Genomic DNA, 17,015 nt, shown 5'->3' with positions numbered 1-17,015 from the left:
AGAGGGATGGAGGGAGCATAGGGAGGGGGATGCAGGGAGCTGGGATAGAGGAAAGGCAGGGAGCAGTAAGGCACTGAACTATTGCTTGTGAAAGTCGTCGGTTTTCCTAAGCCCAGGCTGAGCCCTCGTGGGAGGGATAATCAATTATTGAAAAAGCTGTGCCTTCTCCCCATGCATCCCAAATCCTCCACTGCTTTGGGACTCCCTGCTGTTAGCCAGGGCCCTGATTCTCTCCCACACTACTTGAGAAGGACAAGGTAAGATACTTTTGCCCACAGCTCCTAAAATCTTCCTATTAAATGTTAATCTCCTCCTTGTGCCCTGAAGAGTAATGCGTGCTAGGCAAGAGACATCACCTACCACTGGGAAACTGGCAGGAGGGGGACAGGCAGGACCTGTCCTGTGGTGCAAGGCTGAGAAATGCAGCACCAGACGGTCAGTTCGCTGAGCAGGGTCCCTGGAGGTTGTAATGTTCCAGCCTTCTCTGCTACACCACTGTTTTGTTTTCCTGTTTATTTGTTTGTTTTTAATAGCGAGCTTTTAAACCATCAATTAACTGGACGCTTGCGTTAGAAGCAATGAACTATTATTTGCCAGAAATTCATCTTCCCCTCCTGCTGAGAAGAAATAAGCTGGAGGAAAAGAACCAGCTTCACAGGAGAAAAAAAAAAATAAAAATGCCTCTGCTTCAGAGACAAATTACTCATAAGATACATAGGTAACAGGCAGAGAGTGCTTTGAGCTCATCCCTTTTACACATCATTTCCCTTAGGACAACAGCTACAAGTCAATTGCTCTGTGAATGATCCCTGTGCCTTTGCCCTAGTGACCCTGCCCAACAGGCCATTCCAAGCATTTATTATTCTCAGAATAGAAGTACATCTGAGCTGCGGTTATTTTAATTTATGATTGTGGCCCTCAAGGTCCAGATTCACAAGTGTCTGGGCCACAGCTCGGTCCTGCACGAAGCAGTGCTTTCTGCTCCTGTCCGAGGACGGGCAGAGCAGGGGGCAGCAGGGACTGGGGGACACAAACACGCAGGTCTGGCTGACAGCGCTGGAATGGCTTCTGGACCAAGCACATCCTCTGTGCAAACTCCAGAAGTGGAGATGGACAGAGCCTGCATCAGCACTGACCACAGCCGAGGCAGGCAGGGCTTCCTCTGCACAGCCCTCGCAGGCACCATCCACCCAGGTGCTGCATCCCCCCTCGCTCCTGCCGGCTCCTTTGCAGAGGTAGGACCTCCCTTACCCCGTCACCAGGACCGGTCCTGTCCCAGGAGTCTTGCCCAACAGAGTGAAGCACAGCATGGCTGTCATCAGTCCTGCTCCCCTTCCTCCTCCCCTCCTCTGGAAAAGCTCAGGGGTAAGACTTGCAGCAGGAGAGCCTAAGTGTGAGTAAAGAGAGCTGGACTCCCAGCGATTTCCAACTTCATTTGCTCTCTCCAGTTTCTGAGACAGTTGTGTTTTATTTAAAACCTTTTGGGATCTTTGTGCTTGAGCCAATTCATCAAGGGAACAAATGGGGTAGAATCTGTCTGCAAATAAAAGTGGTTTGGAAATAAAAATGATTCTAACCCTAGGAGAGAGACTTCAAAACTGCCTTCTGATACCAAGCGTGTGTGGGGAGAGGAGGGGGAGGGAAGCCATCCAACTAGTTTTAAAATAGAGTTTGGTCATTTTATGAATGAGGTTATCTGGCACAGTTGCCTGCAAAAACAAGGGAGTTTGATGACCTAGAAATCCTGTTTGTGGAAGGAACTACTGTTGTAAGACTATAAATCTAAAGAATACAGAGGGTTTGGGATCCCGCTTACACTCAAGGGCACAGAAAGACAGGGAAGAGACACTGACACTTCAGAAAGGCAGAGAGGCAGCGGCTGTCCCAGGGGCTCAGACACAAAGGACCTGCTGGAGGTGTTCAGGGCAGAGCACGGGTCCCCGCTGCACCCAAGAGCCCTGAGCGCGCCTGCTCTGGGAGTCATTGCTGAGATGCTCCCTCAGGTCAGCAAGACACAGGGGGAAATCAGATGGTCTTGGAAAATGAGTTAATTGTCCAAAACGGGAGCTCAAAACAATAGTTTGCCCCTATTTTCGCAAACAACAGCCTGGTTGTTCTAAGGAATAATCTGACGTCTACAGATGCAAATATCTGGGGGAAACAGCCACCATCAGTAATCCCGCTGCTTACCTCATGGCATATTATATATCTAAGCAATTAAATTATCTTTTCCCTCTCAGTTGCACTAAGAGGGGCTCTGATCTCAAACTGACGTGAAGTTGAGTTGTGAATCATTTGAACGACTGCTACATTTATCTTCATAGGTGGCTGTATTTCAGCAGAAGAGTAAATAACAGTACCACTCTAAAAAAGAGTCAGTCAAATGCACGAAGTACGGAGAGATTGCTAAGGATAAAAGACATTGCAAAAGGCAAGATTTCTCATTTTACTGAAATATAAAAAATAAATCTATTACATATGTACTAGATTTTCTCTCCAAGGTTCGTAACAACTTTCTATTGGTAATAGAACATGTCCAAATTAGATCATTTTATAGATAAGAACAGCTTTGAAGGAACCAGTTAGCGGAATAAGTATCTTGTGGTAGTTACATAAAAAAGCCCATCTAATTATATATACATATTTAGATGGCTCAAAAAAGTTAGCAGGATGAGTTAGATAAATAAGGAACATTTTGTGGAACAGTTTGTTTGCTTTCTTTTTTATCCAAAAGAAAATGCGTGTGAATTTAAAAGAGCTAAAGTCAGAAATGGCATCTGTGATCCTGATGCAAAATTTGGGGTGATACCAGCAGTCCCACCTGACGAGGCGGCTCCACACCCTGTGCTGTGTAACTCCCCCCCGCTGCGATGCACGTGAAGGTCCAAAGCTTTTCACAGCCTCCAGCCTTACACTTCTGCTTAGTCCTGATTTTGAAACCAACCCACTCCATTAACTACCATTTAATCTCATAAATATATGCATATATATATATTTAGATACATAGTTAGTGCTTAACGCTTCCAGAAGAGATGGATTACGTACCCTCTCAGGCGCTGTACACACAATCCTGGAAGAGCAGAGTATTTAAAGTTCAAGAAAGCGCACACGGTGCCTGGTGATTTTAGAGGTGGGAAACAGAGGGCTAGAGCAATGACACAATTTCCATAAGGTCACACAAGCTTGTGCAGCACCTCTCAGAGCTAAACCCAGACCATCTTTAGCCACAGCCCTGTGCTTTCATAAGATTTATCCTCTTCCGACAATAATAAATATTGGACTGTTGATTTGTGAAGTGTTTATCTTCATTTGCATCTTAGTGTTCCTTGCTTCTTGGTGTTCCCTTCCTTGTAATTACTGCCATCAAAGGATGTTTTCTTCTGTACGTATTCCATTCACACACCAAAGAAAAAGAAAAGCAGTCATTTAAAAAGCAAGGCAAAAAAAACCCCAACAACAGCAAAAAAAAAAAAAGAAACACAAACCCCACCTCTCTTTGAAATGTGGTGAAAGCAAAGGATCAAGAGACTTTCAGGTGAGACATAAGTAAGACAAAGGAGTAAGGAAGGATGAAACTGACATCAGAGATCTCATCAGCAGGTCAGTCCAAGGACTAAGGACACAGCCTGAAGAGGAGGAGACGGCAGTTTAGCTGCTCTGGGCTCTGATATCAATGGACACACTCTCCAAACCCCAGAAGGGTGCTGTGCCTTCCCTGCCTTTGTGATGGGTTCAGAACTCCAGCCCTGGACTGTCTCCTCTGGCTGTGACTCACTCTGGGACAGATTAGTCTGCCCTTACATCTCCACCAATTTATGAAGCCTCCCATCTTCAGGGAAATAGCATCCAGAGACACAGAGCCACCTTTTATCTCTCCAGTCTCCGAAAGAACCGCAGATGCCCTGGACTCACTTGCCTCCAGGGCTGGCCAGTCCATGTACCACGCTGTCCTGAGCCAGCAAACGCTTTTCAAAGGTGAGCTCTGAGCATCCCATTCTGATTTTTCTCACTGACACAGGGCACGATATTTTCCAGCACTAATACGTCTCTGGAGAGTTATGCAAGGAAAGCAGAGAAGACAAGGGCTCAGGCCTAGGACGGTGTGCACGAGCACAGTCACCTGGACAGAAAGACTTACACCTGCTGAGAATCCAGCCCCCAGGTCTCTTAAGCATGTTATAAGTACAGAGCAGCTGAAGCAGGGCAGCTGCCTCAGCGCACACCTCCGATGCAGCGGCTGGCGCAGGAACGTGTGCCGACAGAGGAGCTGGGTCCCTGAGAAAGAGAAGACTGGAGTCTTTCCCGGCTCCTTTGCTAATACTGGCTAAGCTACTATAAGCTCTCCCATGTATGTGACCGACAGGGGACATCCACAGCCACTGCTATTCCAGGTGGGATGCGGCTGCTACCTGCAACAGCATTTGCAGCATGGAAGAAACATTTTGTTTGGGTTTTCTTTGATTGTTTCTAAGGTGGACTGATACTGTCCGACCTCACATAAGCATTTCCTTTTTCCAACTCCAGACCAGACGCAGAGTCCATCTTATAGAGACAGACAGATGAGCAATAGCTCAGCACTGACAGGGGTAGTTTTATTACAGTGGAATAAAGAAATTGCAGAGGAAAAAAAGATGAGTTCAATATAAGATACAATTGAGGCTATTTGACTTCTGCTGCATGCACCCACTAAAATGATGATGAATGGGACAGAGGGGCTTTCAAAACATTATGAACTTGTTTCTTCCAGGATGGAAGTTACTAAAAAAAACCCACACATACCCCCTAAAAAAATGTCAATATTTGGAGGTGAAATGCTAGGTAAAGGGCATGCACAGCAGAACACAGAACAGGCAGTTCTATAATCAGGTTCTTGTGTTGAATAGCAAACAAACAGCTGAACTGCTGGAGAAAAGGGAGGGCATCTCTTCTGCACAGTGCCACCTAATTAGACTTGGGAGTTTCAAAAGGAGAGGGGAGAAGGAGGAGCAGAAACCTCCAGCAGGATTTAAAACTGCAGTCAAGACCCCCAGAGAAGGGTTTAATCTCTTTCAAATCACAAAGGTCAAAGGGAAACAGATGTAGTTACAACAAACACACCTTTCTAAAACTAAAGGCAAAGCGTTCTTTCAAACTGGAGCTGACAAGAGGCGAAAACAAAGCTTTCTCTTTTCCCTGCTAATTCAGAACAGAGATATTGTTTCAGCACCAGAAGTGGGATCTGAATTGAAGCTTCAAGAGACAGGAGGAAGGAAGATGTGCTCATTAATATCCTAGTATAACAATAACCTCAGATAATATGAATTATTGCAAAACCTCCAGAGAGCCGATAGAAATGTAGATTTACTCTCTCATCCATGGAGCTCCACTTAATACAGTTTATTCAGCAGAACTACGTAAATATCAACAAGAAGGTTAAAATATTGATTAGGGAAAATACTTCACGCTGAATAAGCCACAGACATCTGGAAACAAACAAACTGATGCAAGAAAGCAGCAGAGATATTTTGGGCATTTTATTCTGCCAAAAGCCCAGCTGATGATTTGCAGCTTTAATGTCCCATCTGGTGAGGAAGAAGGGGAGCAGTAGGTGCTCCCTGCCTGAAGAAGGAAGCCCTGTCGGGTTTTTGTTTGCAATATGGAGAAATGCAGGAGGGATCTGCACAGTCAGCTCAAGCAAGGAACACACTTCTCCCAGAACTGCTTTCCAAGAAGTGGTCAAGTCAGTTAACGGGGCTGGAAACCAATTTGCATCACTTCCAGCTCTGCAGAACAGCTCTGAAGTCTCTCTCTCAGGAGCAGCCCTATTCTCCTACTTTGTTGCATCTCTAGATGTCTGGGCAGCACTGCTCCAACCTTTCCAGGGTAGAGTTGAAAGTTGTAGCAAAACTTTTGGCTGCCTAAGCCTCTCCTTCAGAAGCTACCCTGACCCTCCTTCTTAGATAACAGGTGTCTACAAAGTTTTGAAGATTTGTTAAGCCAACATCTTAATACAGACATATGCTAGGTATCAATCCCACACTGCAGCATTATGCTGGTGTACTTACCATCTCCGTGTTGGATCACACTTAAAGCAAACACAGCCAAGCTCTCATTTTGTGTGAGCTATGCCCTGCCTGGGTCCATTGCTCTGGTGATACATTTACCCTCACGATAATCAGACCAACTGGCAAAGAACACATGCCAGGAACTGGACAACTTCCATTTTACGCCAACCTTCATAAATATTTTGGGAGAAGAAAAACAACAACAACAATAATCTGAAATCCATTGACAGGCTGATAAAAAGATAGGGTAATTTATAGACATTCTTCAGCAAATACCAAAGCCACCCTTGCCAAAAAATATTTCTTGGAACAAAACGGAATAAACAGTTGTCTTTTGCCATTTGGGGTGGTGGTGGGTGGATAGAACTGCCATCCTAATTGCTCAAAAAGACCCTGGAATCAGCGGGGGTGTGAGCAACAGTGGCAAATACCACTAGGTGAACAGCCCCAGACCGAGATAAAGACGAGGAGAGACACTTCACAAAGAAGACGGGGAGGTGAATGGCATAGGAGATGCATTACATTATTTTGAATCATTTATTTACAGCAGCACAGTAAAGGGAATATATAAAATAACATTTAAATAGGCAAAACATGAAGAGCATCATTAGGAAAGCATAATAGAGCTCAGATTACCAATTATAATGAAGTAATCTCTCAAGAAGCTTCACATACACACTGCAGAAGAGGAAAGGAAAAAAAAAAAGAGGAGGACTCCAAACATTCATAAATATACTTGATTGAGTTTGTTTTCTGTTTTGGTGCTTATTTTTCATTCATTTATCAGCTTGTCTATCAGAAATGTGACTGCATCACTTTGCAGGGAAGTCAAAAGCTAAAGATAGGAATATCACTAAATGATAGATATTCATGTAAAGCATCCTCTGCAGATAACACAACAAAACAGAAACCTTGGCACAAAACTCTCAGCGCAGATGTTCCCTATTAAAATATTTGCAACTTCCCTCAACAGCAAGTTTCAATTTCACTTCTCTTTCAAATTTCTATTTGATCCTAGCGGAGGGAAAAATACCCAGCAAAAGAATGGAAATGAAAAGCCTCAAGTGCTCCCATGCCCTGATAACACACAGCAGTATAATATAACTTCTGTTATGTGACTGTCCCCATAGGCACTCCATCCCACATCCTGCAACGAGGAGGCAAGGGCTGCCAAGCACAAGGGTGAAGTTTCACCTTCCAGAATCTCTAACTTGGTAAAACAGAGCAGTCTAGAGAGGAAAAACAAGTGCCTTGTTGCGCTGCACACATCACTTCACACATAGACACCGACTTTGTGAACACTCCAGAGGAGGCAGTCTCAAAAAGAGTTTAGCAATTGCAGAAACAAGCAGAATGGCCACAGGTGCACTACAAACTGTACAAAACACAACCAAGGCATCACTTACCGTGGGGAACCTCCTGAAGTATCATTCTCAGCTTAGATCAAGTGGCAGATTTGTTTGTTTTCTGGTAGTTGATGTTTTGGGCTAATTCCTCCTTACTGGCCAACACTCAAGGGAAGATATAGGGACATTTTTCCCTGTACAGTAAAGATGGCATTTGGCAAAGAACCAAACACCCCCATCCTTCAAAAAGCCTCTCCCAAACAAGCACTCTTCTGCTATTATTTTATTTCACGAGCTTTCTTTTGCCCTGGTTTAGCATGGTATTATTATATACCATAAGCAGATACCCCTGTCAGATTAAAACCTTCCTAGAAGACTGCTGCTGACCCAACACAGCGAAGCAATGAAGTACAAGTCCAGAATGTGGTGGGTGCAGAAGCACTGATTACTTACTGATCTGGAACATCAATTCTTTCAGGAGGCACATTTGACTTCAGAATAAGACTAGATATTCACTAACTCACTCTGACCAGCAGAAATTTGGTCAAGGCACTTAAGCATCTGTGAAAGCCTGAACCCAGTGCCTTCAATGTCAAGAATTTTTAAACTTGATTAAAATCTCTTGAGATTCAGTATATCTATTTTTTTTCCCCTGTGGGTTTTTTTTCTTTTTTGAAGGATCATCTGGTGCACAGAACTTTGGAGAAGACACGCAAAATGAGATACACTGCTAGAAGCTGCTCCTTAAGCAGAGACTGCCGAGTCCAGAAACATCCATTTCTTGCACTTTGTTCCCAAGGTTAGGATGGGGATGAGATACGGACGGCTAGAGTGAACTCATCAACTAGAAGCCAAGTTGCTCAAGTGGCCCAAACATTTCCTCTGAAACCAGCACAGCAGGAGGGACACAGTGAGTGCTTGGAACTACAGGACCCTTTTACCTCGGCCAGATGATGAGAGCAGCATTTTTTGCTCACTTTGCCGCTCTGCAGGGAACAGGCAGTGCCCCCAGGAGAGCTCAGCACAGGAAGGCATCTCCACCGCTGCTGGCAGGAGGCTCTCACTCTCTCCTCAAGGAAGAGCGACTGATCAATAAGAATCGCGTGGAGAACTGGGGATCCCACATTTGCAACAGCAACAAGAGATTCTGAAAGGTCATTTGTACCAAATGAAAGCTTCCTTTGCTGATCGAGACAGTTTGTCCTGCCAAACATTCCAAATAATTACAGCAAAACAAACCCCCAAAAATCCAGCAGACAAAACTTATTTCCTTTAAGCTTATTTAATGATATTTGAAACGCTTAAATTTTCTATTTCCCAGATCCTGAAAACAGATTTTTTTAAGTGACCAATATTTAATTCCAGAAACATACAACCTTATCAGCTAAGTCATAAAAGAGCTATTTTACAAACATACATCTGGATAATTAGAACAATAAAGTCTTTTTAGACATTCAAACATGATCAGTAAAAATACAGGATTATTAATAAAGATTTTTGTGTATTTTTTAAAGAATACTTCCAGATTTTTTTCTTCTCTTTAAAGTAAATCTCTGTTAAGAGTACATGATTGTATGTTGTACAAAGAAAATAAAAATATTCTAGTATGAAGAGAGCTCCACAAGACTTAATTCAAAATAAAACAGCAGTGTTTTGGCTGCAGTATCCCTTTTGCAGTACATCTGCTTGTCAGTTGGCACCTTTGGGGGAGGGAATTAAGGGATTTCTTTGGGGAACAGAGGGAGAAAACAATACCAGATACCGTCAAGCACTGAGATTATAATCAAGGGTCACCTGCTTGAAGCATCAGACCCTCTTCTAATAACAGGGACAGTAAATGAGAATATCTAAGTTTTATGAAAACACTAGAAATAGATAGTGCTGTCTGAAAGCTGACCAAAACCATCTAGACTTCTTAGCTCTTGAGGTGTACATTCCTCATCCTTCTTTCTGATCCCACCTATAGGATGTTAAAGCAATCTTCCCTCCCTACAGACAAGGTGTGTTCAGGAAACCAGAGTGATTTGCTCTTCTACCCTTCTACAGGAGAAGGAAATTCCCCTTTCCAGAAAGTACCCATCTGACTTTTCTGCTTGTCCATGAACTATATCCCGTAACAGCAGAAGAGAAATCACTTCTCAGGAGGATATGAAAGAAAGGTTGCTATACTACCTCTTTGTTCCCAAGATAAGAAACCCTTGCTCATCTCGTATTTGGGGAAAAACAAACAACCCACTGGGGAGGAGGGGCTGGGCAAACAACCAGAGAATGTCCTGCTCTGCTATCCAGCCTGAATAAGGGAACATACAATCAATCACCAACCGAGGCAAACTAAAATGCTTCCTTACGCTGGAAAGTGGAATTTTAAAAAGGGTAATCTTATGGCTTAAAGAGGGAAAAAAGTGAGGATCCTGAATAGTGCATTTGAGTTCCAGCTCCTTCCACACAGCCAGACATCGCCTGAGGTCTGCCACACAGTAGATGTGTTAAGAGAGGAAAAAGGAACCCCCCATTATCTCAGGTTACTGCTCTCAGAAGATAATGGATCCCTGACTCCACCATTATTTTTCTAGAGAAGTAATGCCCTATTTGTAAGAATGATCCACAGAGCATAAGGACAGCTGAAACAAAATCCGAACAGGACAGAGCTCAGTGTGTCATTCATATGCCCATAAAACTGTGTTTAAATGGGCTGGTCTTCTCTAACGTCCCTTCAAGCTCTCTGCAATCTTCTGCTCTGGAGACTGTCCATTTCATCCAGCACAAAGGCTTCTTTGCCATCATCATTAGCCTGGCACAAAGTGTGGATGTTTCCTCTTATACATCTTCAGAGAACTCTACCTGATCTCCCAGTGGATTATGTCCAAGGTAGCATTAGGGGATGGTGGGGAGAATTCCACTCCAGCAGCTCCAGAGGCAGAAAGGCAAGGATGACATGGCAACATAAATACTCTGCAATCCCAGCTTTTTCACTGGTGCTACATCTATTAGAGATGAAACAATGTAGAGGCACATGATGCTACAAAAAGCTTATGCAAAGGTGAAGAAGTCAGAAGCAGCACAGGCAGATCGCTCACCCATGGCCCATCCGAACAGCTATATGCTTCGTATGCAGGATGTTGCTCACCATAAGCCTTGAAATTCATGCAACTTAGAGAAAAGCCAGAGAACCAAGGATTTCGTCTTCAGTCACAAGGAAACAGTATTAAGCAACCAGGCCTTCACAGGTCCTGTCTTTGCTAGTCTTCCAGCATACTCTTGAAAAGCCAGACTAATCTCTCTCTAAGAGAGTTCAGTGGTAATCTTCAATCAACCATCGAAGCCTGCTGGAAAGCTTTTAGACAGCTAAGGTCATCATAATTTCTGGAGCGCACAGACCCAGGCAAGCACACTGCCAACTGATGAAGGGGAGTTGGGAGGGAGAACAAGGGTCCTTTTATTTAAGGACAAAAAGGTCTTAAACACCAAGTCTGGCTATGGCCCAGATCCTTCTTGTAGGATCAGGTAAAAGATGCCACATCAGCACGAGGCAGCATCCTAGTCTAGGGCTTATCAGAGAAAGTCTAGATGTTTATAACCAAAGGAACCGTATCGCTGAAGGTGACGAGGGGAGATCCCACCCATGGAAGAATGGAAGTGCTCAGCTAATACTGACAGTACACGCATACAGGTGCAACAGGACAGGCTTTAGTGGGTCCCAAAGAAGAGGAAGCTCCTGCCAGCCTGGAAGAGAACACTTTGGCTTGTGTTGGCAGTGTAATGCTCTGCTGGTGAAAAATGATAGTTTGTGCAAATGGCTTTTAAAACAAGAGAAACTCCTCCCTATTCTTAAAGGGCTCATGGCTCCATCTTTCGCATCAGGCCCAAAATCACCTCTGCTCAACCTCTGTCAATCCTTACATGAACTTATCCTTTGCATATTTCTAATGGGAAGAAAAAGAACTGGTTTTTTCCTACGTAAGTAGACATAGGACTGGTCTGATTTCTTGCCAGTAGCTAAAGAGAAAACATTCATTTTAAAGGAGCTGGGAGTATGTATGACCTTTATGCAGACCAAAGGCAGATTCTCAGCACTTCACGATGCACGCAGTGATGCAAACAATGCTAGAGCAGTTCTGATGCATTAATGGGATTTACAGGTTTGGCATGTTGTTTAGTTTGGGTTCATTAAAAAGTTTAAAACTTGGGAAGAGGGTGCAAAGGAGACTGCCTCACACACTTTCCACTAGCAGTCCTATTCACGGGGTCTGTGATACTGGGGACAGCTTGAACCACCCTATGCCAAGCAGGAACTGCCTGCCCTAAGACCAACTTCAGAGCAGAGGCACTGCCAGCTTAGGCTGTCCAGTGTTAGCTCTGCTGGTAGCCTGGTATTTACCATCTTGTTCCCAGACTGGAAGGAATTCCAACAGCAAAACCCATTAGAACAGGCTTAAGGAAGTACCAGAGAGCTGTTTCAGCCTTCTTTGCTTTGCACATCTCTGTTTCAGTGATAACACATTGGCACAAATGAGTTTTTTTTAAAAAAAAAACCACCACAAAACCCAACTCCAGCCCACCCCCCCAAAAAAACCCAAACCCACCCCAAGCCCTCAGCAAGACATACTTTCAGGTACTAAAACTTACTGGCCCTATAATCAGCAGTACCTGTGGCTAACTCAAATGGCAGCCCTTATTCATTCAGTAGTGAATCAGGGGCATATCTGCCCCACATCTTTGAAACACTTCTGGGTTTGCATTTTTTCTTTTTGATCCAGAGAAGAGTTACAAAAGTGCTGCAGGTCCAAGTATTTTTATCACTTTACAAAAGAGACAACGACCAAAGCCAACAAAGTCAAGAAAAAAATTAAACCTATCTTTCTCCTCTCCCACTCTAATCTTGCATGTCAACAAAGGAGACCCCTAAATGGGAGAGGGGGAAAAGAAAATTTGCCCATCTCAAGTGCCTGGCTATTTAGTGCATGGAAAATTCTTCTTACACATATGGTGACATGAGCAGTTCCCATGCAATTGGTGAATATAGATAGTTCCAGCCACAAGTCATTCTAACACCTTCATAAGTAGCTCTTCGCATGGCAGTTTGATTGCCAGCAGGGAGTGCAGAGTCCAGTCCAGTGAAGTAAAAATACTCTTGCACATAGGCACACCCTCTCCCCTCAGACCTGTCCTTTGGTTCAGGAGCAGCGGCAGGTAAGGTGTACTATATGTAGAGGGCTAGAACTGTCACATCCCAATTAAAATAGAACAAAAAAGGCAGATTAAAAAATTAAAATGTGCTTTTGATACACGGAATGAAGTCAAATAAATACAATGATTTTTTTTTTTAAATGTCTAAATACATTTTTATATCCTACACCCAAAGCTCTGTACATTTGGTTTGGTTTTTCTGTTCTGAAAAATGAATTTCTGGTAGCAAGGAGAGGAGCAGAATAGCATAGACTCCCTCACTGACAAGATAGTGCAGATGCCCCACAGGAAAAGCACCCCATGCCCATTTTGCTAGAGTACGGTTCACGTTTGGATGGTCCAAACCCTCTTGTCTCAGAGTCCACAAGGAAGACAGTGGGTGCTGTGTCCTGATACTCTTCATCCAATCTTCAGCCACTCCTGAAAACATGACTAGCTCTTGCCTGAAGGAGGGGGGAAAAAAAAAAAAGTGGTGAGAGAGGGAGGGTGCAATGAGATGAATGTCTTACATTTCTGAATACTAGTACTAGCAGAGAAAGCATGTTATATGAGAGACAGGACACCCATTTAACCTTAACACCTTTGTTAGCAACTCCAACAATTATATCTCTAGGATGCCTAAGGCCAATTGAAATGGACCCATGGCAATATTTTACACAGCATCAGAGAAATCCTAGAGAAAGAAAAGACAGATTGTAAAAGTTTTACATGTTCAAAAATCTTCCTTTGGGTCTTTGCATTAATCTAGCCTTCTTTGAAAGAAAAGTTGTGCAACCTAAGATGTAGTTCTTTGGCAGGCAGGGCTGAGACAGCTTGCAAACAGCCTTTTCAGAGGAAGGAAAAAGCTCCTCTGCACATGCGAGTCTCAATGGATTCAACTGACCTTTCCTGGAATCAGCATGGTCTCACCCGGTGAGAGCTGCTGAAGGAGGTGAAACCTTTTTTGTGTGTGTGAAACAATAGTAATTGTCTTTGTGTGTTTTAACATCTGAAACTAACACGGTATATGCTACCAATTACAGACAGTCTGGTTGCGTACCTGAGTGCTCTCCTGTGGAGGCTGATCCAGCCAGCCCCTGGCGTCGAAGAATGGTGTAGTCTTCCTCAACCTCCTAAAAAACAAAAACAACCCCCAAACTCAAGTTGCTCTTTCTCTATTTATCAAGTGAACAAAGAGGGCTACAAATGGGAAAAGAGAAATTTCACTACAGGTGAGTGGACTGGAATTGCTCGTGTTGCACAGTGACCCACCATGGATCTCAACTCCTTTATCAGCATCTTTATCAGGGTTTCCATTTGCATGCAATATTCCACTTTCGCTTCAGATTTCAGTTCAATTAAAGGCTGGCTACTGACTTAACATGTTGGTACCATCAAGGTGCTATAAGCCCTTTACAGCAATGACTGTTATGCACAGAGAGTCCCCATCACATATAAAAAAATAATTTTGAATATGGCGAGGCTGAAAACTTCATTATTGGCCTTCATTTGACATTAGCAGCAGTATGCAACAGATTTGATGAGTCTTTTTGTGTCAAAAATTCATATTCCTTAGGCCAGTGGCCCCTTCAAAACTCCACTGTTGCAGACTTGCATCCGTTTTGTCCTATCCCTCAGGAATCTCTCCAAATTCAAACCAAAGCAATATACATACCCGCTAGCTCTAGCGGAACTACTTGCTTCTTGTAACCCACAACTTAATGCAAGCAAAACAGCACCAAGTTTCTGCTTCAAAAGCTTCCAGAGGTAAGTGTCAAAGACAAAAAAAGGCATGGCTGCCTTTCTTCCTGCTCAGTATTATTTTCAAACGAAGGAACACGAAAACCCTGATACTGCAAACAGAAACGTACCATACCTTTAACTTTTCAAGGTCATCCTCTATCTTCTGAATATACTGCATCATCTGCACACGTGACTCTATAGAGAAGTGAGGGCTTGCTACAAATGAGCAGGACTCTTCCACTCCCCCCCAGCGTGAGGCCATCATCTCCTCAGCAAACGGGGAGCTTCCTCCATCCGACTGGGTGTCCCGTGGGGACAGTGGCTGCTGCTGGGCAGAGTCCAAAGAGGTGCGGCCACCTGCAGTGCACTGGAGAACTAGAGACGATACCTCCTCATCTGTGGAGCTCTCCTGCACTGTTCCATATCCATCAAGGATCAAATAATTTCCTGTTAAGAGAACAGCTTTTCACTAAACCTCCAGCTCAACAATCACCAAGAGCCACTGAACTGTAGACAGTTTAAGCAGACTTTAAGAAAGATAAGTGGTGAGAGGCCCATCTCCCGAGACATTTAAAAATGGCTAAGAAAAAGCATTTATGAACACTACACAGAACAGGGATTATGGCAGATCAGACCAGTTCGGTTCTGAACTTGGCTTCAGAGATCATGGCTGGTTTTTGGACTGCAGCTTGAGAATTAAATGATTAGATGAGCTAATCACCTGCCTTCCTGTTTTTCCAAAATATGTGTTTCTATTATAATGGCTGAAAAACCTGCACTTATACTAATGGTACCCAACACCTCAGGCTGCTAGATTTCTAACCTCTACTAACTACCTATGGTACTGAGGATGCTTTTAGATGGGTTAGCTTTAAAATTTGGCTTGCTGATATGTTAAAAGATAAAGCAATTATAGATAGAAATGCTTCCACAACCCACACCTAGCAATAGGATTATATTAAATAATTTCTCTACAGTATTACAGCAAAGCTAGCATGTGGAGTCAGAATTGACTAAAAACAGGTCAATCTAATTTTGATGTCCCGGCACAGTTAAGAAAGTAAACAGCGCAAGAGGTGACAAATAAATTAGATGCTTCAAGTTGTTGGCTCAGTTTTAGTAATTTAAAATGTCCTAGTAATTCAGGGAAAGAAAAATGATTTTCAATACATAGTTGGAACACAGCATTCATACAATCACAAATTGGCTTATTCACAATGATAGAATCCAATTTTTAATAAAAGCATATTTAGGGATAAGAGATTTCAAGACTAATAATCATATAGAATCTACCTACTAGTAGCTACTTCTACTACCACATGGACATGAGATAAACGTCTATTTGTGTGCTAAGTTTAGCACAGTGTCACCACTTCAGCTGATCAAAATCACAGGGCTGTCGAAACACAAAGCACGCAAAGTCCCATGAAAGTGCTCACAGATGCTGTCTTAGAGCTATTTTTCTATTGAGTCAACAGCTCTACAACCTTGAAGGCTAGAAGAAGGCACCTTGAGGTGCCACACAGGTAACTGCCAAATATAGCATATGTAGTAATAATAACAGAAATAACAAAAATAGTAAGTTTTTAAGAGCTTCAGACTGCAGTAAGGTTGCAGGAGACAACTATAGTGCAAACCTAAACTCTTAAGTTTCTTTTTCGAAGCTCAATCAGGAGAAGCCAACACAATATCTACAAAATAGTATGAGTCCCAGGGGCTCTGTGTGTACAGACTAACAAAGCGCTTTGCCTTCTTTTCCCTACAGGTCCCACCAGTCAGTTGAGACATAAAGCTGTCCAGGGGCAACTCCAGTAAAGGGCTTGCATTGTGCCTGTGTCACTGTAATTACAGTCTGTCACAGTGTATTAACCCCACAGTATTTCAGCTTCTCCTGATAAAACAGAGAATTCATGAGGTACGTTTGCACAGCTCTTTTCAGGACTAAAATGACTCTCAAAACTGAGAACTTTAAATGTCCTATATCATATAAGCAAGAGAGGAAAACACAGTGATTTTCTTTAGCATCTTCTATTTAAAACTGAACTCAAGTCTCTAAGACCAAATCTGGACAGACTATCATTCAATAAGCAAATGAATTATGCTCACCTGAGATCCGTATTTGCACATCCTCTTCTTCCTTCCTTTCCATAAATTCACTTTCAGATGGATTTTCATCGCTGTGAGCTTCTCGAGCATCAAAAAAATGCTCCCCGCTTTCATCAGCACCCACCCCTTCCAGCTCTGTGGCTGAGACCTCCAGATTCATACTCATGCGGTCTATTGCTAAGTTACTACTCGATCTAGGGTCTCTCACTATCAGCTGCATGGCATCCCCTGAAGCTGGCGATTCAGCTGAAGTCCGGAGGCCATAACTAGCCGTGGACTCATTAGTCCCCGTTCTCAGAAGCATTCTGTCTGTTCCAGGCTGGTGAAATTTGTTACTGTCAGAGTGCTGTAGTCCAGGCTCACTTCCACTCTCCGTCTGGGCTTCTTGAGAAACGGTCCTAAATCTGGGAAAGCGCTGCCTGTCTTCAAGGGTCCCCTTCTCAGCAAAGCCAAGCTGCTGTACTAGCAACTGTTTCAGCAAGCCCACTGCAAGAAGAGATAACGGTCACAAGGCTTCCCAGACCATAACCTCCCTATCGGTGATTAAACTAGACATCAAGGCCACCCTTTCAAAAAGGTGTATCTCACAGCAGCCAGCCGTCTCATTTCT

General features: G+C 43.4%; 1 protein-coding gene across 1 annotated transcript in view; it reads right to left on the bottom strand.

The window, feature by feature from the left end:
- Positions 1-12,648: 12,648 nt before the first annotated feature.
- ARHGEF12 (Rho guanine nucleotide exchange factor (GEF) 12) overlaps positions 12,649-17,015 on the bottom strand; it is a 40,115-nt gene continuing 35,748 nt past the window's right edge. The window contains exons 37-40 of the mRNA XM_010083143.1: positions 16,406-16,891; positions 14,433-14,746; positions 13,617-13,689; positions 12,649-13,020 (exon numbers count right to left, since the gene is read on the bottom strand). Coding sequence (XP_010081445.1) covers positions 13,010-13,020; positions 13,617-13,689; positions 14,433-14,746; positions 16,406-16,891 — 884 coding nt within the window. The 3' untranslated portion in view covers positions 12,649-13,009. The remainder of the gene's footprint in view (positions 13,021-13,616; positions 13,690-14,432; positions 14,747-16,405; positions 16,892-17,015) is intronic.

Source organism: Pterocles gutturalis, unplaced genomic scaffold, assembly GCF_000699245.1.
Source record: "Pterocles gutturalis isolate BGI_N339 unplaced genomic scaffold, ASM69924v1 scaffold21595, whole genome shotgun sequence".
Lineage (NCBI taxonomy): Eukaryota > Metazoa > Chordata > Aves > Pterocliformes > Pteroclidae > Pterocles > Pterocles gutturalis.
Note: the sequence above shows the minus strand (reverse complement) of the source record. Positions and strands in the feature narration are given on the sequence as shown.